At 48.8% G+C, this 23,461-nt stretch overlaps 2 protein-coding genes across 6 annotated transcripts in view; one reads left to right on the top strand and one right to left on the bottom strand.

Annotated features, from left to right (window-relative positions):
• Positions 1 to 674: 674 nt before the first annotated feature.
• fcho1 (FCH and mu domain containing endocytic adaptor 1) lies at positions 675 to 20,172 on the top strand. Its single transcript, XM_057037665.1, is given in 29 exon segments — positions 675 to 793; positions 6,459 to 6,507; positions 10,429 to 10,520; positions 11,680 to 11,754; positions 11,938 to 12,079; positions 12,278 to 12,371; positions 12,374 to 12,429; positions 12,530 to 12,634; positions 13,091 to 13,189; positions 13,308 to 13,404; positions 13,483 to 13,600; positions 13,693 to 13,717; positions 14,046 to 14,106; positions 14,295 to 14,476; positions 14,554 to 14,578; positions 14,664 to 14,720; positions 14,850 to 14,901; positions 15,150 to 15,274; positions 15,493 to 16,206; positions 16,209 to 16,514; positions 16,863 to 16,969; positions 17,204 to 17,384; positions 17,526 to 17,640; positions 17,738 to 17,893; positions 17,976 to 18,108; positions 18,191 to 18,387; positions 18,737 to 18,801; positions 19,175 to 19,342; positions 19,676 to 20,172. Coding segments are annotated over 28 exon segments (3,603 nt in total). The 5' UTR covers positions 675 to 793; positions 6,459 to 6,480; the 3' UTR covers positions 19,705 to 20,172.
• The window catches only part of rfx2 (regulatory factor X, 2 (influences HLA class II expression)), a 16,698-nt gene continuing 13,268 nt past the window's right edge, over positions 20,032 to 23,461 (bottom strand). For all 5 annotated transcript variants that reach the window (XM_057037673.1, XM_057037677.1, XM_057037675.1 and 2 more), the window contains 6 exons: positions 23,240 to 23,337; positions 23,010 to 23,159; positions 22,704 to 22,912; positions 22,465 to 22,618; positions 22,353 to 22,395; positions 20,032 to 22,151 (listed from right to left, as the gene is read on the bottom strand). In XM_057037673.1, the coding sequence (XP_056893653.1) occupies positions 22,033 to 22,151; positions 22,353 to 22,395; positions 22,465 to 22,618; positions 22,704 to 22,912; positions 23,010 to 23,159; positions 23,240 to 23,337 (773 nt within the window). In that variant the 3' untranslated portion in view covers positions 20,032 to 22,032. The remainder of the gene's footprint in view (positions 22,152 to 22,352; positions 22,396 to 22,464; positions 22,619 to 22,703; positions 22,913 to 23,009; positions 23,160 to 23,239; positions 23,338 to 23,461) is intronic.

Below are 23,461 nucleotides of genomic sequence, written 5' to 3'. Positions count from 1 at the left end.
GACTGCACGCAACACAGAAATCCAACGAATTTACCAAAGAAGTTTTATTAGAGGTTCAAATTGCAACTAGTGATTGTGGAACTGTAAGAGACATTAACATTTGCTTTAACGGATGAACATCATGGGGCAGTCAGTTATTCTCTCTCTGTGAGCTCGAGAGACTGTAGTTCATAATTGACTTCACTTAATAATGTTTGGGTTTTCTTTTTTGTACTTACTGTGATGTTTTATAGAAATCCACACTGCTAGAATAATCTGGTCGTATATTGCACTACGTAATGTTTTCATGGGGTTTGTTTGTTTTTCTAACATTGAGTCAAATTGCAACAATTGCATTTGAATCAATAGCAGCTGAATACAAACACGAACACAACGAGCATGTGAGAGCAGCGGCTAATCTGACATACATCCTGCCAGTGTTGATTGACAAAGATATATTTGTCGATCATAAAGGTTATAAAACCCTTTAACTTTTCTACATCAATAAATAAAAGCAGAATAATATTATACGAGTATAACAGTTAATGTGGGCGTTACCTTGACATAAATTACCCAATAAATTGCTAGTATGCTAGCGAAGACCCGCCTCCATGTGGTTGCTATGCCTACTACACGTTCCTCTGTGACTGACGGCTGAGGTAGCCAATCGGAGTCAAGGTGGGCGGGGAGTGGCGCGCACCCGGACAACTGTCTACTACAGAGTCACACCGCTCAGGGAGCTCCTCCGACTGTGTCCGCAGCCTGCGAGGAGATGGGAAACGTGCTATAAACGCTGCGGGAGCGGACCACACAGGTAATTAAAGATCGATTTCACTTGGTATCTGCATCTGCGGGGCGAATGCTGTTCAGAAGTTGGCTGGAAAGCCGGGGCCAATGACACGCAGTTAAAAATACCGAGTTGCTCATGCACGGCTGTGACATTGTTGAATTGAAACTGGAGTAGACTCGTTTGTTTGGGGGGAAATTTACATTAGCCAGCCTTGCCAGAGCGACATATGGAAATGTGAGCCTAAATATGGAGTACGGGCTGAAGATGGCGCGGTTTGGGAGCACCTTAATGCTCTAATAAACAGTCGCTTTTAATCAGGAATCAATTTTGGCATCTTTCGAGGTGGGGCAGAGTTGAACCGGCATCCCTACAGGTATTATTTAACAGTTTCACTCAATCAGTGCGGTCCTATGTGAATTTTGTTAGTTTTAATTTCAAATACCAGTTGATTTTGCTGTTATTTGAGAGTTCAGAAATGCGTTTATGTTGATAAAAACCCCCAAACCGCCGTGAATTTGCCGTGTTTTTCTAACGTGCGCTATCTTTACTGACAGTACTGTGGTTAAACGGTTTTGATAAATGACAATATCATGCACAGGTGCATCTATGAGACATTTTTTTGGGGATTCTAAAAAAGAAAAATGAGTTCTCAAGCCCAGTAGAGGACTGGAGCCATTAGTGGGCTGAGTGCTGGACGCAGCAGAAGCCTTTAATGGGGTTTGTAGGTTGGGGGAAACGTTCCTACAGCAGATATGAACCCTCTTGTCCTAGATATGTGAATTCCTATAAGTATGACAAATATTTGTTGGGCTGTTTTGGGGAAGGATCCCACCTGTGGGAGACCTGAGGGCCGCCTTGTACAAACACGGGGCTCAGAATAGATAATAATGATGTCATTCAGTTTGAAAATACCCAAGGAGACGTCAGATTGGCTCTGGGTGGAAAGCAGAGTCTTATATACATCACGTATCGCTGTGGAATGGACTTATCTGCCCGCTGCAGGGTACAGGCGTTTCACAGCATCACCCGTGGGTTTGATTCAGGCCCGGACCTTGACTCTGCCTCTTCTCCCAGTGTCTCCAGTTTCCTCCCACAGTCCAAAAACACACACATCATGTTGACTGGAGCCTTTCAACTGTCCTTCGGAATGTGTGTGTGTCCTGTCACGGGCTGGTGACACGTCCGGAGTGTGTTTCTGCCTCACAACCAGTGACTGCTGGGATATTCTCCAGCATCCCCATTGACAGTAATCTGATTTATTGGGAATGTTCCTTCTCAAAAGCAAAAGTTTGGGACATTTCGATTGGATAATTACCTCTAATGGGAAGGTCACCTCCTCTTTCTCAGGCTCCGCCCTGGCCCTGGTGGTAACCTTGCAGATGTACAGCTAAAACGCTCCCCAGTGCATCAGCCCGGCCGTCTCGTTATGAATCAGCCGCCTGTCGGCTGTATTGTTTTTCTCGCTCTGCCTCTGAAATGACTGGGTAGAGCGCCGTTCGCTCCTTTCACATCGGAGCGGCGAAGCGGTGCTGAGTGGGACGGAGAGAAAGGAAGGTGTAGTGTAAAATGGAAATAGAGAAAAACACACCCCAGACCAGTCACCAGCCCATCACACACACACTCTACCTGCACGTTTTATAGGAAAACACCATGGATATAAATTTCCTGGGAGCACCAAAAGGGACATTGGAGTCACTGAATCAGACACAGTAGCTTTTTCAGCTTGTTGTTACATTAAATACGGCACGCTAGCATGTCGCAGAGCACGCTAGCATGTTGCAGAGCACGCTAGCATGTCGCAGAGCACGCTAGCATGTCGCAGAGCACGCTAGCATGTCGCAGAGCACGCTAGCATGACGCAGAGCACTTTTACAGGCCTTCTCCATCCGTCCCCGCGTCTGTCCCTTAACGGTACCGAAAAGAGGCCACGGCAGCAGGTGGAGGTGATGGCGGGCGCTGAGCCAGCAGCCAGGCGGTGAACCACAAACAGCCCTGTGACATCTGCTGCTCTTCTGGTCGTCACAACTGACGGAAAGAAGGGAGAAGTGAGAAGGAAGGGAAGTGGCTGCTGAACACAAACCGCTTTGCATTTATATTTGGACTGACTTCATATCTATGCAGATCCGCCACTGTTTCGGCGTCCGGCCCGCGGAGTCAAACACACGTGGGCGCACTTGCCGCCATGCATAGTTAATCGGAAAAAACTCTTTGTGCGATATCCTGTCTTCCCCTTTGACCCGCTAGGATCTTCTTACTATTACTTATTGAGGTCCTGGCTGGCTCCTTCCTATTGGCTCCTCTGACACGTCTGCTGATGCCAATAACACATTAATTACACATGTGCCACGTCTCACAGGGGGGGTCCAATGCCGCCAGGCTGGTTTCTTATCTCTGCCAAAGAGGCCAGAACCCAGAGGCAGCAGCAGCAGTTCTAACGAGTTCTGCTTTCGGAGCTCGTTTTGCACGACAAAAGACAGTCTGGGGGTTGTGGGTGCGAAACCTGGTGGCAGATGGACGTCACTGGCTCATTTTTATGTGACTTTACATGGGACGATTGATTCGAATACGTTAGAATGAACCCCCTGGAGTGAGTTTAATGATGCAACTTTAATATAATCAAATCATTTTGAAAGTTAATCAAGCAGAATAATGAGTCTCAGAAACTTTATTAAAAAAGTTTAGTCAATGCCAGGGAAAGCTCGACTTGAATACGTTTGCCTACATTTCAGAAGGAAATGAATGAATGAATCTGCCGTGTCTTCTGCCACGTGTTTCTCCTCATCTCCTTCGGTCTCGTGGTGCAACCTGTCGCGCTCGTTAAAGCGCAGAATTGTTGGTATTTACTCAACAGTGCCTTCGTTTACAGCCTGAATCCCACCGTTAGATGTTGGCAGCTCACGGCGGCTGTTGTCCTCTATAACGACAGCACATCGTTGTTAATGGGCGGCCAACAGGACGGGGGCGCGGTCGTCCGCGGCGGGGGACCCTTTCACGGCTGAACGTCCCCCCTGGATGCACGTGCACGGTGTCACGCTGCTCGCTGCTCGTGCCAGCGCCGGGAAGCCGCGGCCGCCTGGCACGTCGACGTAGACGGGTCTGGACTGCGGCTGTGTGCTGCAGCCACAAAAGCACATTCAGGCCGGGACAATGGCGAGCGGAGAGGCCGGGTTGTGTTTCATCGCTCCGTCCCTCTCTCTCTCCCGCTCTGTGTCTCTCAGCCTTGTGTCTATTGTGTTGGCTGTCTCACTCTTGCTGTCAGTTGCACAGGACGCGTTCGCCAACACCCCCCCCCCCCCCCCATGAAACGTTAGATCCATCCATCATGAAGCAATTGTCAGCTTTTCTAGAGTGCGAGATGGACGGTGATCTCCCCCATGTGACCACTTGCCTTCTGACCAGCGGGTCATATTTAGGTCACATCTTGACCTCGTGACCATTCATCGAGCCTTTATGGCCAGGAAGTGCTGTTAACCATATGTTGGTGCATCCACGGCCACGGCTACCGACCCTCCATGGGTGCTAACGAAGGCATGGACCACGCGACCAGTGTCGTCCAGTAAATGGAATTTCATGCCACTGCAGATAATGTAATTACGCCTTAATTTAATTAAAACGTCCGTTCTGCTGGGGGCTTGATTCTCTGCTGTGGAGAAACCTTCTTGCTTGTCACAAACGTCTGTTTTTTCTTAAATTTGGTTAATTTAACAACAGTGCAAACCTCTCTAATTATCAGCGAGCCTGAACCATAATCAGCAATAACCAAATTTCTCTGTAGCAGCATTGATGTGGCGCTGAGAGCCAAAGTGGCTCTGACGGAACACAATCTCTTCTCCACACGTTGTCAAATCCGGTTTGAAAGTAACGCAGCAGGACGGATGAGTCGGTGCAGTCGGGTCCGGTAATCCATCCATGGAGCGCCTGGTGGCACAGGTGTAGTGCTAATGCTAACGCTAACGCTAACGCCTTTACTGTCAACTGCTCGGGTGACCTCCACAACCACCGTCATGACTTTTGCTTTCGTTCCGAGCTGCGTTGCTGCAGCATCTTGAGCTGAGATTTTACTTTTATTTCAGGCTCGTTGTGGCGTTGCTGCTTCAGCCAGAGGTGGAAGTCGTACTTTTGGTCTCTGTGAGGGGAATTACTCCTCTCTGCCTTCTGTTATTAAGTTCCTCTTCTCGAGAAGATGAGAAAATGAGCCTCTAAGAAACGAGAATCAATTTTTAACCCGACCAGCGCCGGTGATTTCCTCAAGGAACCGGCACCTGGTCGTTGTTTCAGCTTGTTGTTTCAGGTTGTTTCTTCCTTTTATTATCTTCTAAATTTGCCTTTGTTTTGCTGGTTAGTGAGAGAAGAGCAGAGGAGGTTAGTCAGGGGTCGGCCATGATGATAAACGGATGCTACTTCCTCTCCTGTGGTGCTGCTCTGCCTCCCCTGTTTGGCTCTGGCCCATCAGTCATAATCATCTGCAGTGGAATCTTTGCCCCCCCCCCCTTTTGTGATTTAGATTTGGGACCTTTTGGGTTATTCCCCTCAGAACACCAAGGTCAGAACAATCACCTGGCCACTCTCTGGTTTTGTTGCCTCGGAAATGAACGTTGCCGGTCGGCAGCTCTGGTTCATCCCGGTTAGACTGGCGTCCACGGGGGGGGGGGGTTCCGGTCATTCCTCTGCTTCCGTAACCGGCTCTGCCAAACTGAACGTTGGCGCCGCCTCAGTCCTGCTGCTTAGTTAATTAACGAGGTGTTGTTTGTGTGTGTGTGTGTGTGTGTGTGTGTGTGTGTGTGTGTGTGTGTTTGTGCGTGCGTGCGTGCGTGTGTGTGTGTGTGTGTGTGGTGTGTGTGTGTGTGTGTGTGTGTGTGTGTGTGTGTGTGTGTGCAGGTACACGGTAGGTCCCACTGTGCTGCTGCGTGATGCCAGGTCACCAAGTCTAAATTGAACCTTCACTATTGCAGCGAAAGGGCTGTTACACACACACACACACACACACGCACACACACACATACACACACATGCATGTGCACGTGCCCGCACACAACCAGGAACTTTTTATTAGAGTGTTCCTGGTTTAAAAAAGACGTTATTTTATGGTTAAAAAGGCAGGTCCAACTTCCTCTGCTCTTGTGTGTTTTTTTGTGTCTAAGTGTGATCAGGTAGCAGCTGTGTGCGTGTGTGTGTGCGTGTGTGTGTGTGTGTGTGTGTGCTGAGATCATCACTCAAAACACAACAAGCTCTTAGCTTGCGATATTGCGGAGCTGGAGCCAGCGAGAGTCGTCTCTTCCCACCATCTCCAGCCCTTCGTGACTGGTGTAATCAGAAGAGCGCCGCGGCCTTGGCGAGCGTTCATCACCTGCTCCGGTGGCTCCCTCTCCCCTTACGCCTCCATCTCTCCATTGATTTTTATATTTCCTGTAATCCCTCCTGTCACTCCTCCTCCTCCTCCTCCCTGCTTCCTTCCTTTGCTCTCTCCATCCTCCGTGTTTACACCTTTGAAGTGATTAGTGGAGGTCCCAGGAACTTCCTTCCTCCGCTGGAGGTGTCCCCGGAGAGTGTGGTCCTCGGTACCCGTCTCTGCGTGATGCCTTATTTCAGAAGGGCATCAGCAAACGTCAGGCTGTGCGGGAGATTCAGGGCGGAACAGAAATGTCATCTTTATTTCCGTAACGATCCTGTTTTTATCCCTCTTTTACAGGCTGCTGTGAGACTGAACAAAGATGGCCTCCTTTCAGAACAACTTCTGGGTAAGTTGTGACAAGTGTGTGCCATAAAACGAGAGCGCTGTGGTCTCATATCGATAATAATACTCTAATTATCTCACGCTACCTGGGCGCAGACGATCCAGGAGCTTCGTCCTCCTGAAATTTGCTTTTCCTCCTTCAAAATGAGGGCAATTTTTCCGCCGCTGCGCTTCATCAGAGCCACAAATTCCTGATCGTTTATGTGTTTGTGTGCCTGAATGTGCTGACACATTCATAACTGTTCCCACACAGTCTACATTTAGACACAATTAACTGTGTAACACAAATCCTCTGCTCACTTAATTAGACAGTGCAGCCACTTGGGAACAAGTCACACACACACACACACACACCACACACACACACACACAGAGCTTCGCTTGTTCAGCTCAAGAACGTCCACGTCCAATCAGAGCTGCTCCTTCCTGTTAACGACGGGCTGAGCTCCTCGGTGGGGAGCCCAACTTTATCCTAAATTAATGCAGCTAATATCAGCAGAACGGGCCTGACGTGGTCTAAATCAGAGCTCATCCAAATATTATAAGTGACATATTTGTATATATAGTAAACATACATTAAATGTGTACAATACACTGCACTGGCCTATATGCATATAAAGATGATTTCCATTAAAATAAAGCATTTTTATACCTGCCATTGAATTCCCAAAACTGGTCTTATTAAATAGAGCATAGTTGAGATTTTCATTGTGAACAACGGTGTTTTTTCTTATCCTAAAGTTTTTTGGTTGCTAACGCTGAGCTTCACTCATCGTGCTGTCAGGGTCAGGGTGCAGCCTAGCAGTGTCCTTCTCCATCTGTGGCTTCTTGCTTCTCTCCCACCAGCTCTTAGCTCATGGTTTAGGCTCAGGTTGTAACTGGGGTGCCCCTGAGCAAGGCACCCAACCCCCATTGGTCCCTGTAAAGTATAAGGTATATAGGTAAACTGAAGCGATTTCTCAGACATCATAATTGGCCTTCAGCAGCGACGGGCTGCTGCTCATGCTGCTACCTGCTGCTGCTGCTGCTGCTACTGCTGCTGCTACAAGTTGCTGATGCTGCTACTGATGCTACTGCTGCTGGTGCTACCTGCTTCTGCTACCTGCTGGTGCTGGTGCTACAAGCTACTGCTGCTGATGCTACTGCTACTGCTGCTGGTGCTACCTGCTTCTGCTACCTGCTGCTGCTGATGCTACTGCTGGTGGTATTGACACCTCTCTGCCTGTTGTTCTGCTCAACCTGCCCAGTCAGCACAAAACTCTGTGAGTCAGCTGAACTCGCTGCAGCACAGGCGGGTCGGCTAAAAGCTCCATGTTCCGGTGTGTAGCGAAGGCTTTGGCGAAGGCGCACAGCTACAGCTACAGTTGAAGGTTACTTCCTGGATCATGTCACATTCACAGCACTTTCATTTGTTCGCCAGTTGGACTGTTGGATAAGGAAGGAAAGATGCAGAGCTGATGCAGGCGTGGTTCTGGGTTTGACACCACACCTGCGTTCATGTGAGGGTATGATAGTAATTACACCGATTAGCAGTTAAGGTGGACTGGAGCAGCAGACTCTCACCCAGCAGTCGTCAAAAAGAACAGAAAGAACTGCAGAAACTGCTGGCAGTGTGTGTTCACTAACCTATACTGGTTAGAAGTGCAATAATAGACTTGTGGGGTCTGTATGACAGAGCAGAAATGTCCTCCAACACCTGGTCCAGGCTCATAATGTCGAAGAAAACGGACTTTATAGGTAGAACTCAAGGCACCGTTGCCAGAGAAACAAGGGTTGTGTAATAAGACCTGTTTAAAACTAAAGATGAAGGGATACCTGCCCTGTTTCTTCTTTACTTTCATTTTCTTCCTTTAGTTTACATTTTTGATTGAAGCATGAGAAATTGTTGCCCTGAGCTGGACCCTGTGCCACAGAAACATGTGTTTTCTCCATAATAAAATACGGCATCTGTCTTACAGATGAACCAGAAAATGTTCTTACTGAACTCTCCCTCACAACTCTCCCTCAGAACTCTCCCCCAGAACTCTCCCCCAGAACTCTCCCCCAGACACCTTGCTGGTGTTAACACTCCCTCTTAATGGTTGCTAACGGCTCGATCAACAGTCTGAGGGGGCAAATTGTTTCCTGTAATGATAATTCCTCCATTTCTGACCATCCCCCTGAACAAGTTTCTGCAGCTCACCCACTGAGGGTCCTGCAGGAGTCTCCGTCTTTGTGAAAGTTGTGCAGATTTTGCCCCCCCCCCCCCCTTCCCCGTTCATTCCTCTCTTCTTCTCTGCCATCTTTCCCCTCATTGTAATGGTAATGGACTCCATCGCGCGTGACCAAAATGGTCGGCTTAATTGATGAAAAAGAGATCACCAAGAGGGTAGAAGAAGAGGGGGCTTGCATATATCACACTTGAATGATTTTCATTCACTGGAGGCTTAAAGAATACATCATGGCACCAAGCGCTTCCTTAAAAGGACAACGAACGGTGTGTTTGCAGCTCTCTCTTCAGGTTTCTCCCCACAATTCGCCGCCTTTAGGTGTGATTCACCTCCGAGAAGCGGCACAAGTGTTCACCTGATTCTGCCAGGCTCGCCCATTTGTATCGTTGTCGTCAGCCTGAGGCGAGCGTTCCCTACTTATGTGACCTGAAACTCCGTTCTCTCCAAGTGTGTAAATATTAGCGCTCATGCAAATTGAATGTCGCGAGCGAAACTATTTAAATGTGCTGATTATTTGTTCTGTGCTCACACATTTGCTTCCCGGCTGCTCTGTTTTTACTCAACTTATTCTGTTTGTGAAGCCATTCGAGCAGCGTAATAATCACTGTGGACCAGCTCGGTTTGCAGTGGACAGGTGCAGTGGTGTGTGTGTGTGTGTGTGTGTGTGTGTGTGTGTGTGTGTGTGTGTGCGCGCTCACCTTTCTCTGCAGAGGGTTTAGTTTCAACGAAAGGCGTCTGCCAGCTGCTGAAACTCTGTGCGGATGGCTGGACGCCCGTCCTTTTTGGTTTTTTCCTTTAAAGGAGGGTTGATTTTTGATGGGTGATAGAGGCCTCATAAGGGGAAATGAGATGCAACGAAGAAAGGACACAACACCTGATCATGTGACCGTATGCCTGCAGGTATTGCGCCACAGCAGGGCTGTTCTCAGTGTTTTTTGAGGCCTGTCCTCTGGTTTTTCTTCCTGCTGTTTGCAGCGGTGCTTTAGCTCATTTATGCTCATTTATTGCTCTCAGACTGAAGCAGCCGTTTCGTTTGTGACTACGACTCCGGTTCCTGTGCTCATCCTTCAGTATTCCAGTTATTCTCCTGGTACCGGGGGGCCTGTCGTCCTTAGACATATTGTGGTTCTGAGAGGCAGCTTTCCGTTTCCTCAGAAGTGAAACTGTTGCAGTTTGTTCTTGCTCTCTACTGGCTCACGTCCACCGTGAGGTGGTTTTAGCCGTAGATGCAGTTGGACTCTTCTGACATCACTAATAATGAAACATTTTCTTCCTTTTTTGTTCTGAATTTTAGCTCAACCACCCTGAGACATAAACAAGTCCAGAAATCCCCCATTCAAAGTTATTTAGCAGGCTTGTTTGACAGCCATGCGTGATTAATATTGCACTTAAACTGAGAGAATGGGACAGAATAAAGGACACATGATAATGTTTATATGTGTCAGTATGATGACATTTTTCCAGAGATCCTACATAAACCTGACAAATTAAGATGGACATTTTAATTTACTCTATTTTTTTTATCATTTTGTTCTTTAACAACAGTGTAACAATGGTTTCACACGACTTTACAGTTAAGAAACCAACTTCTCATATTTGACTGTAAAACAACATAAAAATAAAAGCGTTGTCTCTCCCTTTATTGTTGACTTGCTGGTTTATTTTGGTTTGAGTGCTAACAGATGGTGTGTTGTGTGTGTTTAATGCCTTGTCAGGGGGAGAAGAATGCCGGCTTTGACGTGCTCTACCACAATATGAAGCACGGCCAGCTGGCAACGAAGGAGCTAGCCGAGTTCATCCGTGAGAGGTAAAGTTTGCGCGAATCTGCGTGGGAGGTGGTGCCAGGGATGGGTAGAGGAATTCTACGTTTTGCTTTTGGAAAGAATGACGACGGACTGTATCAAAGACGTCCAAACAAGTGTTTGGAAAAGGTGTCGAATCGAGATAGTTGCGCGAGCTTGTGCGAAGCTCTGATAGCAACACGAGCAAACAGTCTGCTCTAGCTGTTCATTTCCAAAATGGTTTAGAATTTAATGAACAAACTTTGTTTTGATGTTGCCATGAACACAAAGCCGGGCATCAACCTGTGAATCATGCGATAATAAAACATTTAAAAGTTCCAAATGGATTCTGCCCTCAAGTAAGTGAGTAAATTTGTGATTTCATAGTTCATAGTTCAACACACACACACACACACACACACACACACACACACACACACGCACACACACACACACACCACACACACACACACACACACACACACACACGCACACACACACACACACACACACACACACTGGGCCAGAGATATGATCCTCCTGACGTTCATTCAGAAGCCCTGAGCACATTCCTCACATGGGGTAATTCACTTATCTGCTTGGACAGAATAAAAAACAAATGGACAGTAAGAAAAAGCTTCTGCAGAGCTGCTGCAGTTATTATGGTTGAATATACACAGCTCAGCGATGGCGTCGTCCTAAAACGCCATCATTTAAATCCAAAGCTGACTAAAGCTGTATCATTTATTCTCTGAACGCAACATTGGAACCTGACGAGGTTTAGTAGAGCATGATGAAGACATTCATGTTTCTTGGTTAAAATCATGGACCAACTCCAAATTACCGGTAATGTAATCATCAGTGTGACACGGTGTGGTTTCGATAAATAGTTCTTATCATTTTACGATAGTTTTCAGCATTTTGGTCAGCTCAAGGAGACTGGCGCTGCTTGTTTATGACTTTCTGTTGCTTTCAGCTGGTCCCCCTCAAGATACGGTAGTTGGATCCCAGTCCCTCTTTTCTTTGTCCTGAGGGTCCACAGATGGTTATTAAACTTTTACATCAATGCCTTGAAAAATGAGTCTGCTGGCCTTTAGACAACAGAGATAGAAATAAATCTGTTTTTCAGGGACTTTGGTGCCTTTTCCCCATTCCCATGGTAACATTCCTCTGCATGTTCTGCAGGGCGGCGGTTGAGGAGACCTACTCCAAATCCATGAGCAAACTGGCCAAGATTGCCAGCAACAGCAGTCCGCAGGGGTGAGTACTGTCGTGTAAACACAGCCGGGACGACCGCGTCTTCCCCTGAGGTCAGATGGCGGCCCATCTTATATGGATGAGGACCATCTGCGTCTCCAAATGTGCACATTCATGATTTAAACTAGCCCCGCCCCCCCTCCTCTCGGTCCTGTATAATCTAATAGAATCTGTGTCATTTCCCAGGACGTTTGCTCCCATGTGGGACGTGTTCAGGGTGTCTTCAGATAAACTGGCCCTCTGCCACCAGGAGCTGATGAGAAAGATGAACGATCTCATCCGGGATATTAACAAGTACGGGGAGGAGCAGGTTAAAATTCACCGTAAGGTACGTGCTTCAAGGACAGGTGTCCACTGTCCTGCCTGTCTGGCACCAGCTTGGACTCCTCCAGACTTGCCCTCCATCCAACCTCTGTCAGCAGGATCTAATTCATCTTCTGCACAATCAAATTATTCTTATTTTTCCTTAAAACTGTGAGGTGCTGGAGCCGTAATGGTGATCTTTGTGTGCTCTTTGGTTCACCAGACAAAGGAGGAGATGGCGGGGATGGTGGAGGCGGTGCAGGCGCTGCAGGTTCAGAGCGGCCACCTTCAGAAGTCGAAGGAGGTTTATCACGCCAAGTGTTGGAGCTGGACCGGTTGAGGAAGGAGGGAGCCCCACTGAAAGAGCTGGAGAAGGTCAGTCAGGAAGCCCCCCGTCTTCAGTTCAGCCCTCCATCCTCAAGAGTCGCCTTCCTTCCCCTCGTCTGTCCCTCTCTCTCCTCTCCTCCCTCACCAGGCGGAGCTGAAGTCGAAGAAAGCTGCGGAGTCTTTTGCCCTGTGCATCGAGAAGCACAATCGCGTGGGGGCCGAGTTTGAGCAGAAGATGAGCGAGTCGTCCCTGGTCAGCCATCTTCATTTCCTCTCCCTAAATCCCAGCGCAGCCCGCCATAAATGAAAGTGATGCTTTCCTCACAAATGGAAACCTCAGCCCCCGTGATGCCTGAACACCCACCGACTCACGCGCACATGCACATCCGGCCCCCTGACTCCATGCTTCCAGCCTTCCATGGTTACGGCTGTTGTTGCCATGGAAATCAATCAAACTCCAGCGAGATCTGAAAGGATGGAAATCCTTGTGATCATCATGTCTCGTAATAACTTTGAGTGGGAAGATTAGGCTGTTGTTCTAAATGTTGATGCCCAGTTTCACACCTGCAGGAAGAGGGAAGCCTGACCGGAGGGACGGAACCGGCCTTAGAACCTTAAATCTTAAATCCTTGTGTTTAGTGACGTGATTTTTGGGCTCACGTGGTAAACGTGTTGTTTTTTTGTCACCTGGGTTTGTTTGTGAGATCAGAAGTTTCAAGGAATCGAGGAGACCCACCTGCGGCAGATGAAGCAGCTGATCAAAGGCTACTCCCATTCAATAGAGGACACCCATGTCCAAGTGGGACAGGTAGGCTGGACGTGCACTCAAATATGGCCTCAATTCTTCTCCTAATACTGCATAAATGATATGTAAAAGAAGAGCAATTTGATCTGAATGATGGAGTCAAAGCAAATCTGTTCTGCAGGTCCATGAGGAATTCAAACAGAACGTGGAAAACATCGGCATTGAAAACCTAATCCAGAAATTTGCAGAGCTGAAGGGCACAGGCAAGGACAAGCCAGGTACGGGTGCTTCACCGGGAGGACGGCGGGGAGTCAAACACAAGGCGTGAGCTTGTTGTTGTTGCCTGTTTTCTGCAGCTCTGGCTGGTTTCGAGGACTACATCACAGCTTTGGCCCCTGAAGGAGGGAAAAAGAGTCGGGCAAAAGCTTTCAGAATTCCCGGTCTTGGCAAGAGGGACAAGGAGCCGGACTCGACGTAAGATCACACCAGAAAAACACAGATTTCCAGCGTTCCGATGGTACCAATTGTTGATTTGGGTCCATTTGTGTGATGTTTTGTATTTACAGGGACTCGGCGGTGTCGGAGGCCCTGGTGAGTCTCTGCAGGCAGCCATGTTCTGTGTGTGTGTGTGTGTGTGTGTGTGTGGTGTGTGTGTGTGTGTGTGTGTGTGTGTGTGTGTGTGTGTGTGTGTGTGTGTGTGTGTGTGTGTGTGTGTGTGTCATCTAATGGAACAAAGTAAACAGCAGCAGGGAGCAAATGGTGCTACTATTCTACTCCCATAACTGTGCAGCCAAAAGAAGACGCAGCCAAAGCCCCAAATCCCCACAACCGACCCAAATCTGCTTTGATTTTGATCAAACAAACTGTTCCAGCCGGCGTCTGACCATGTGTGTTTGTTTGTGTGGACGGGTTCATTTAGAATTCTCCTCTGGAAGTGGATGATGAGGGATTTGTCATCCGGGCCGACAGCACTCAGAACGATATCCTTCTGTCCACAGACCGTGATTTACTCTTGCAGCCTAAATGTTCCTCGATGAGATGACGATATATTTTATTGGCTAATTAAGAACGTCGGCCCCGTAATGTAATCATTAGAATAACGATGAGGGCAGAATATCTTCAGGAAGCTGAAGGTCTGCAGCTTTTCTCCTTGACCCCCCGGCTGTACGCTGCTCGGAGGAGAAGGAGAACAACTTTTACTCCAGCGACTCGGACTTTGACGACGAAGAACCCAAGAAGTTCAACATCCAGATCAGACCAGTCGCCAACAGCAACCGCAGCAACACGGCTGCTACTGAGAAGGAGCTGAAGGCCACCGTGGGGACGCTCACACTGCCACCAAACAGAGGGGTAGGGCCCTTGTTCATGGACATTCTTCAGGTGGAACTCCGGTCTTGATCCTCACAACGTCTCTTTCTCCCTTTCAGGTGTCGGTCAAGCGACATCTCTCCAGTGAGTTCATTTAAACGCGCCTCTGGATTGGGAATTCGAGAGCTTGTTGTTGTTTCCTGAAGCCTTTGTGTTCTCATCTCTGCAGGAAACTCGAGCACTGCAGGAGGTCACTCGGAGGACGGCGAAGGCGTCTCCCACAGGGGTAAGTCCAGATCTCACGACATGAGGGGATGAATTCCGATGTTTTTCCATCAGGATTCATCACATAGAGGGTTGCGTAATGTTTTGCTGGATCCGGATCTCTGCAGCAGATCTGTGTGTGTCTTTACAGATGGAGAGCAGGAGGGTCTGCGCAGGTCCACCTCCAGTCCCGACCACAGCAGGTGAGATGTCAAAGGCATGAAAACGGGGCCGGCGTCATAGACGCGGCCCAAGATTGGTGTTTTAAACACTGTTTGGTTTGATGAAAATAGATTTTTAGTTTAATCGCAGTCCAGAGATTAGTGTTTCTGTCAGAAAGGACAAATTTTCTGTCCCTTCCTCGGCTCCTTTTCCTTCCTTCTATCATGGCTGTCCCCGTCTGCCCCTCCTCTGCTAAAATTTGCTTTTTCCCTGCCCGTTTTCCCTCCAGGTTGAGTTCAACAGTGTCGGCTACAGACAGTCTGTTCGGACCACCGCTGGAATCAGCCTTCAAATCCAAAAGCTTTGACAGCCGGAAGCAGCTCAGGGAGCGGAGTGGATTTAGTGCCTCGGAATGTAAGTTTGTCAGAAGATGATTCTGATTCTGGTGATGATCACAATGACTTGTGGAAGAGCTCAGTGATTATATGAAGAGCAGGAGACATGAAGATGAGTTCAGTGCCCTAAACAGGACAAAGCACGATGCCGCCGTCATTTTAATGTCTTTTAAATTGTTGATAACCGAGAAGATTTTCTCATTGAAACCCTGTAATGTCTTTAAATGTCTACATCAGATGCTGCCTTCTCGTCCGACTCCTCCTCCCCAGAGAATGTTGAAGATTCCGGCCTGGATTCGCCCTCCCATCAGACCCTCGGCCCCTCCCCCGAGCCTGCCGGTTGGGCGGCTTGGCCTCCCGTGGCACAGAGCAAAGAGCAGACACTGGGACGACCCGTGGACCCCTTCCTCCCTGCTTTCCGTGACCCCTCCCCTGTCCGTAGCCCTCATCCTCAAAACAACACTTCCAGCGCCTGGTCGGTCGCGGTGTCGCGCCCCTGTCGCGTCCCCTTGGACATGGACTCGGCCGCACGGTTCCCATCGCTCCCCCCACCTGAGTTGGAGTCATCAGTGTGGAACTGCAAACACGTCCCCCCTGAGGACCCGTTCCTCTCTGCCTTCGAGAGATCCGCCACGCAGGACACCCTTAACCTTTCTGATGCCTGGTCGCACCCCCCACCCCGCCAGGCTCAGGAAGGCAAAGCGGCGGCGGTCCGGGCTGATCCGTTTGCCATGACGCTTCCCGACACCAAGAAGATGCCAACTTCCTCCTCCTCTTCAGCTTCATCCACCTCTAACAGGAAAGATCGGGAGAGGAAACGAGACCGGAGCCTCCCACCGCCCGTTTCCTCTGATGACCCCTTCGCCATAACAATGATCGGGAGCCCCACCCATCAGTCTGCGCTGGCTGCAGCCGCCCACAACGGCGGCAACAGACCCGGACTGGACACCAACTTGGTTCTTTAGCCACGACTCAACCCAAGAAGGATCTGATGCACTGGAACTCTGACCACAACCCGTTCAGTGAAGGCGTCTCCGGAACCCCGAGCAGCTCCAAAGCTCATGAAGGAGGAGGTGGGAAAGGAGGTGGAGGAGGAGAGAGGAGGAAGCACAGGTCCTCTGAAAGTGAGCCGCGCCGGAACGCCCCCCCCCTGACGAGGCATTCAGGACCGCAGGAGGATCTGTGCTTTTCCACAGACAAAGATCAAGACTGCCTGGATCTGAACACACACACGTCCTGCTCCGGCAGCTCTCACAAGGGTACTGACTGATTTAGTAGTGTTGTATTGTTTTAGTATTGTTAAATTAATCTAGAAATGTCACCTCATGGGTGTTATTGAGGTTTATTTATGGGAAAACAGGTCACTTGTTGGACGTTGGTTGACACTGGAGTTAGAACTGGTCTTGAAATGATCCTTTCTGTGCCCTAAAACCACCATTTTTGAAGGAAGGGAGCTTGATTGCTTAATTAAACCAGCACAAGTCAAATGTCAGGCGGTTCTCTGCCCAATCATCCTGTCAGAGTTCTGTTGCTCAGCTCGTCTCCAGCTGTTCTCAGCCTTTCTTAGAGGTTGGACTCATTTTTTTTGTATCTCCTCCCTTGTGAAGGCTCCAAGCACAACTTCAGACAGGACACCGCTGAAGTGGTCACCGCTGCTCCTCTGAGGGCGGTCCGGGCCAAGAGGACCTCAGGCCGACTCAGCGGCTGTGACAGAGTGAGTTATTTTTCATAGTGATAGACAACTATTTCTAGACTTTAACTCCAATCAAATGTTATAGTAAGACAGAAAAGGAAATGAGTGGTCAAGAGTACCAGTATCAGACATTTTTTTAATAAGAAATACTTTTGCTCTAAGTAGTTATGGGAGATCGCCACCAGGGGGCGCCTTCCCTTTCTAATCACACCCCGTCCACACCGTCACTGCGTCATGTCTCACCCTGTGTTTCAGTCCCGGTCTCTGTGCACGTCCCCACTGCCAGAGCCCAGCCCCTCCCTCACCTCCTCTTCCTCCTCCAGTCCCAGTGAGTGGGGGCCTCAGCCCAGCGACTGGGGGGGTCAGAATCGATCAGCCAGTCCTGCCAGGGTGGGTCAGGCATCACCGCTGCCGCACCAGGACCACCAGCGACAGCGTACGCCCCAGAACACACTTGACTTGAGCTGTTTGTTTTTTTAACAATAAATTAATTAGGTCAAAGATAAACGACCAATTCGGTTTAGGTCTTAAATAACAGCCCGTTCTTAAATCCTCTCATCATATTTTCTCACTTCAGTGCACCTGTCGCGAGGTCCCAGCCCTATTTCCCTCAGCACACAGGAGGCGTGGCCAGTGGCGGCGGCCATAACCGAATACATCAACGCTTACTTCAAAGGCGGACAGCACAATCGGTCAGCGCCGCATCACGCCTCCCGGGAAAATCCCCCGAACTAGTCCTGCACGTTAAACGGATTTGTTCCGATCCCATTTTTTCCCCTCTTCCTCCAGATGTCTGGTGAAGATCACCGGTGACCTGACCATGTCGTTCCCGGCCGGCATCATCCGGATTTTCACCGCCAACCCCAACGTTCCCGTGCTCAGCTTCAGACTGGTCAACATCTCGAGAATCGACCACTTCCTGCCCAATCAGAAGCTGCTCTACAGGTCAGCGCACGTCTGTCCTCACCGGCTGCGTTGGCGTGCACACCTCACCGCCTTGTCCGCCTGTCTGCGTGTGTCTGTGCAGCGACCCGTCTCAGAGCGACCCGGACACCAGAGACTTCTGGTTCAACATGCAGGCTCTGCAGCTCCACCTGCAGAGAGAAGCTGAGGCGAATCCTCACGCCTCCTACTACAACGTTGGCATCATCAAATATCAGGTCCGACTAGATCCCCTTAAATCTTTTATTTCACTGCCTGGATGCTTCAGTCGTTGTTAAAAGATCTTTGCCGCCTCCTCAGCTGTCGTCCCAGGACCCGGGCCGGGCGCCGCTCCTGCTCTCGGCCGAGTGTCAGCGCAGCGGCACGGTCACACGCGTGTCCCTGGATTACCACTGCTGCCCCGCCACGGCGCCCTCCACCCAGCTGACCACCGTCCAGGTGCTGCTGCCGCTGGACCACACGGCCACGGACCTGCAGTGTCAGCCGCCCGCCTCCTGGTCAGCACCCGGCCGTTGATGTTTAAAATCAACCTTTTTCCATTTGATTTCATGGGATCCACAAACAGAACTGGATATTCAGGCTTAAGCGATGAACTAGGACACGTGGTCCCATTCACCCCCCCAGAATCTGTCAGTGTTTGTGTAGGTTTATAGCTGAGGCTGAAGGGGGTCAAAGGTCAGCAGTATGTTTTTATTATGAGAAGTGTGTGGTCTTCAGTCAGGCTGCAGGTGTTGTAGCAGTAGGTGTTTGAGGGGTGCAGGCCCCGGGGGGGGGGGCAGCGTTAAGGTCCGGGGGGGCAGCGTTAAGGTCCGGCTCACTGTTTCCGGTGGTTCTCGGCTTTTGCAGGAACGCTGACGAGCGTCGGCTGCTGTGGAAACTTCCCAACCTGTCCCCCACCAACCACAGCAAAGGTCAGAGTCCGCTTCTACCTTTTATCCTCCTCTGATAAAACATTAACGCGCTGTAAAGTGATGACAATTATTTATTCCTTTTCACCTCTCTAGTATCAGCTAATGTTTAAAAATAGTAATTTACAAGTAGGAGTTACATAAAGAGCTCCATGCGGCCCTTTGCCCCCCAGAATGATCCATTTTCTTCAGCATCATTTGCATTTGAATGTGGCAGCGACTCCACTCTCCTGGGTTAGAGAAAGGAGCCAGCGGTCGTGATCTTTCATCTTCCGTATATGGAAATCTTTAACCTACCATGTTACTGACTGTGATGGGGGGTCATCGAAAGAGTCTCTGCTTCATGAACCAACAACAAAAAAATCTGTGACCTCAGGTTCTGGGACTCTGTGTGCCAGCTGGCAGTGCCTGGAGGTCCCCTGTGGCCCCCCACCCAGCCTGGCTGTCCAGTTTGTGGGCTCTGGGACGTCACTGTCGGGCGTGGACGTGGAGCTGGTGGGCAGCCGCTACCGCATGTCGCTGGTGAAGAAACGATTTGCAACAGGTAATGCTGGAACATCTGGGGCCAGGATGGGACTGTTGTCTTCTTCACTGCCTCTTCCTGTTTGGGATCAAGGGCATTTTTGAGCATGTGCTACCTTGCTCAAGGGTACCTTAGCAGTGCAGGCATCTCCTTCCACCTGTTGTCTGCACTGGGGCTTGAACCAAGAACCCTCGTCTCCTCAGCCCAGGTCCCATCAGACTGAGCTAAGGCTGCTGCCTTTATGTGATCCTACATCTATTTATTGAACCTTTATTATAACTGATGCCCAAAGGATCCACACGAACGGGATCGATTTATTAACAATGATTCGCTCGGTTTGTTTTTCTTCTTTAGGGAAGTACATGGCCGGCTGCTCCCTGTGAATCACGGGAAGGAATCAGTCAACTTTGCACTTTTCGGAGCGGCGGCCGGTCGGCAGGAGATGATTCAGGGTCAGATGTGAAGACGGTCGACGGGTCGGCTGGAAGGACGACGTGCACTCACTCCTGCTGTCGGAGGACCAAAACCTTCTTCTGTTCCTCTAATTTAAGATGTGTCAGCCTCCCTCTTATGTAGCAGGACAGACTTTTCTAACTCCTCATCTAAGAACACAAGCTCCAAGAAAGTAAATGTGAGAACGAAGCTAAATAAGCTGTAACGCTGTCTAGAACCAACTTGCTTTAGAAATTATTGATTTTTTTTTAAAAAAAAAAAAAAATATGTAAATACTTATTGGACTCCAGAGGAAAAAAACGTTATCTTCATCTAAGAGTAGAAAAGTTTGTAAGTCTGCTGTTTGTTCCAACTAGAGGTTTTGTGATGTTGATATTTAATTAAAAAAAATAAAAGATTGTAGGTTTTTTTCTTGATTTACATCAGTTTATTACACGTTGTGACCAAGTACAAAAGACAGCTGAGCTACGCAGTTTATCAGACAGTCATCTGCCCTCAGGAGAGTTAAAATGTAGTCAGGAAACAGTTTATAAATGCACAAAAATAAGGGTTCAGTATACTCGTAAGAACATAATCTAGTTCCATAAAAAATAATCCTAGAACAGCCTTACAAAACATTACCAAAGTACACACTGATTTCTTTTTTTTTTTTTTTTTCCCCAAAGCACTTGAAGGCAAATTACTGTGACAGGCACGAGTTCCAAAAGAAAAGCTTTAAATAAAACAAACTGGAGAACAGAGAAGGAAAAAATACACCAATGCAATCAATTTCAACACCAAACCGATGTCAATTAAATGGAGAGGTCATATAAATAGAAGTTTTAGTAGCTTACTCGGGCACGGTAATAAATGAGTTCCATACATTGAGGGATTGAGATTTAGAACCAAGTCATCTCATCACACACACACACACACACACACTCACACAGCATTCAGTCAGATTACGTTGAAGTGTTTTCTAAATGTCTGAACAGTGCGAGGAGATCGGACTGAAGGCCACAGAGCACACCAAAGATATAGTTATATATGTATATATTATTATTGACAAATTCCTCAAATAATGCACTGTAGTTTCTAATATACATTCATCTAACCTAGAACATAAGACGTGATAGCATGAGGTCCAAGTATCTGGAGGGGGGGGAGTGGGGGGGTCCTGCTTCTTTGGACCTTATCCTGACAACTGCCTTTAACAGGTACTGAGGCTTAACACGCCCAACAAGATTCCAGTTTAAATCGATTGCTGATCAGGACGTTTCCAGAACACGTGCACTCATAGAATCATTGAATTGGTGCCGACGCCTCTTGTGAGGAGCTATTTACACGTAAGGAAAGTGAAGTGATGCACAAACGGAGGCTACGCTTCTTAAAGGGAGAGTATTTTCTGTCTAAAGCTGCTGAGCTGAGGATAATAAAACAGTGCACGAAGCTCCGGTGGAGGTGTCCAAAATTTCTGTTATTTTCTAACGACAAGTCACCACATCGGATTCACTCAAGCCAATATTTGTTTTGGAAGCGGGGCTCAGGGATGAAGTACTCCTCCGAATTCGTCAGTATCCCTCCGATACCTTCTTCATGTCATCCGAGCTGATCTGAGCACAGTATATTTGTCTACTGAGGTAAACAGATGGACGTCTCGCCCAGGTAAACGCGAGTCTGCTGCGAGAAGACGAGGCCCCGCGGAGCTGCAGACAAGAGCTGGTAGGAACATCAGCAGCAAACCGTGTGTGTGTGTGTGTGTGTGTGTGTGTTTGGCAGGCTGCGGCGGAGGCAAAAGGTGTTGGGCGCCGGGAGCTGGTCGCTACGCTGTCTGAGGTTTGGAGACGATACATTCATACTGCGGTAGAGGCACGGCTGAGGGACAGGTAGACATCTGTAGTGGTGGTCTTAAAGTTCTCAATCTAAGGCACTCGAACAAGACTATGGCACAGCTAGATTAGATGTAAAAAAAGAAAAGAGGGGAGAAAAAAAAACCCACAAACATTTCACGCCAGCACTCAAAGTTAAACGTCCAATAAAACGAGACGGTTCACAGTTGTAACGAAAACTGAAAGAACGTCAGACCTGTGTTAGAACGAACGAAAAACGGCCATCTTTAACTGATGGAAGGGGGGTTCACACTGCTACTTCCTTCGTTATGTACATTGCACCCGGTGATGGCGGAGGAAGGCCATGAGCCGGCCCCCAGCTGGGGGCCCTGGAAGCCACTTTCGGGTTCATTTCTCTCAGTTTTAAGTTCAGCTCTGGCGGGACCAGACTCACATCTCCTGCAGAGGGTGGTTCATCTCAATCCTCTCCCTCTTCACGGCTGGTTCGGCGGGTCCTCTCGACACGTCCGCATCGCCCAGCTCGTCCATCTTATCGGTGCAGGATGCATCTGATGGCACAGGAAAGCAAACGGGTGGGATCAGATTAAAGGTTCAACACAAATTAATCAGTTTAGCTAGACTCATCTGATTACAGCTAGCTTATATTAGCTTTCATTAAAGCAGCAAACGTGAAGAGTAACACAGGCAGGAGGCTATATAAACTATATAAATATGTAATTGTTCTGTAGGACCCTTATCAACGGGCTCACCTTTATCCAGGAGCGACGGCATCATAGAGCTCAGGTCACTGAACTGTGATTCAGGAGATGGGAGAGAATTAGAGAAGATGTTGGAATATCAGTCTGGAATATCTTCTCTTACCTCTCCCATGACAGCAATCGGGGTTTCTCCGGTGGCCTGAGCCACTCTGTGTTCCACCAGGTAGAACATGTATTCATCATACAGCAGGCGAATCAGGTGGAAGGACCCAAAACTGGCTGCGCTGCGCAGAGTGAGGTCCCTGATGACCATGGAGCTGAAGAGGACAAAAAGGAAAAAAGATCGAATGCTTGGAGACGGAAAGCAGGATGAGCTTTTCCCCTAAAGGAAGAGGTTGCTACCTGTAGAAGGACCACTTCAGCAGGAACTGGCGCGCAGCTTTGGGGAAGCTGCGACTGCCCTGGTGAGGCTTCAGGACCTGAGTGACCACATTGTCCAGCCAGGTAGCCCACTGGTCCAGGGAGCTCTGCTGCTGCAGGGTGACCTTAAAATCCTGCTCCAGGCGTTGAACCACGCTCTCGTCACACTGGCACACCCAAGACGCCTGTTCCTGTTACACACGACAGAGTGTGAGAGACGGCACCACGGGAAACAACACTCTGCAACAGTATCTCTGAGGCGCCGTGGAGAAGATGGCCAACATTTACCTGAACATTGGCAAAGTCCACCCTGTTGAGGTCAGACAACATCTGGTTGATCTGTGAGGTATTCTGGAGGACGGCGCGGGCTGCCTGGGCCAGGTGGTTCAGACTGGTATAACGTCTCAGTGTCTGGGCAAAGGCACTGACCACCGCCACCTACACCAGGCGGGAAGAGTACACGATGGCTCCAGACACACAAACAGCTGCGAGCAGAAAGGAGGTCTGTCTCTTTTTACCTTGGTGCGGATAATCTCTTGAGGAAAGTTGGACATGGCATTGGTGAGCCAGCCCTCCAGGCTTTTAGCAAAGTTACGAATGGCCTGAGTGAGAGTGCCTGAGGAAACGGACATATAAAGACTTTAAAAGATTTGTTTGTGTAAAAAATGTTGGGAGAAAAATCAGGAGAAGTCATTGAATCTTTGTAAACTTTGATGATAGCACACCAGAGCCTCAAGGTG

The sequence above is a fragment of the Takifugu flavidus genome, chromosome 7 (genome assembly GCF_003711565.1).
Source record: "Takifugu flavidus isolate HTHZ2018 chromosome 7, ASM371156v2, whole genome shotgun sequence".
NCBI classification, from domain to species: domain Eukaryota; kingdom Metazoa; phylum Chordata; class Actinopteri; order Tetraodontiformes; family Tetraodontidae; genus Takifugu; species Takifugu flavidus.
This window is presented reverse-complemented; position numbering and strand designations above follow the sequence as displayed.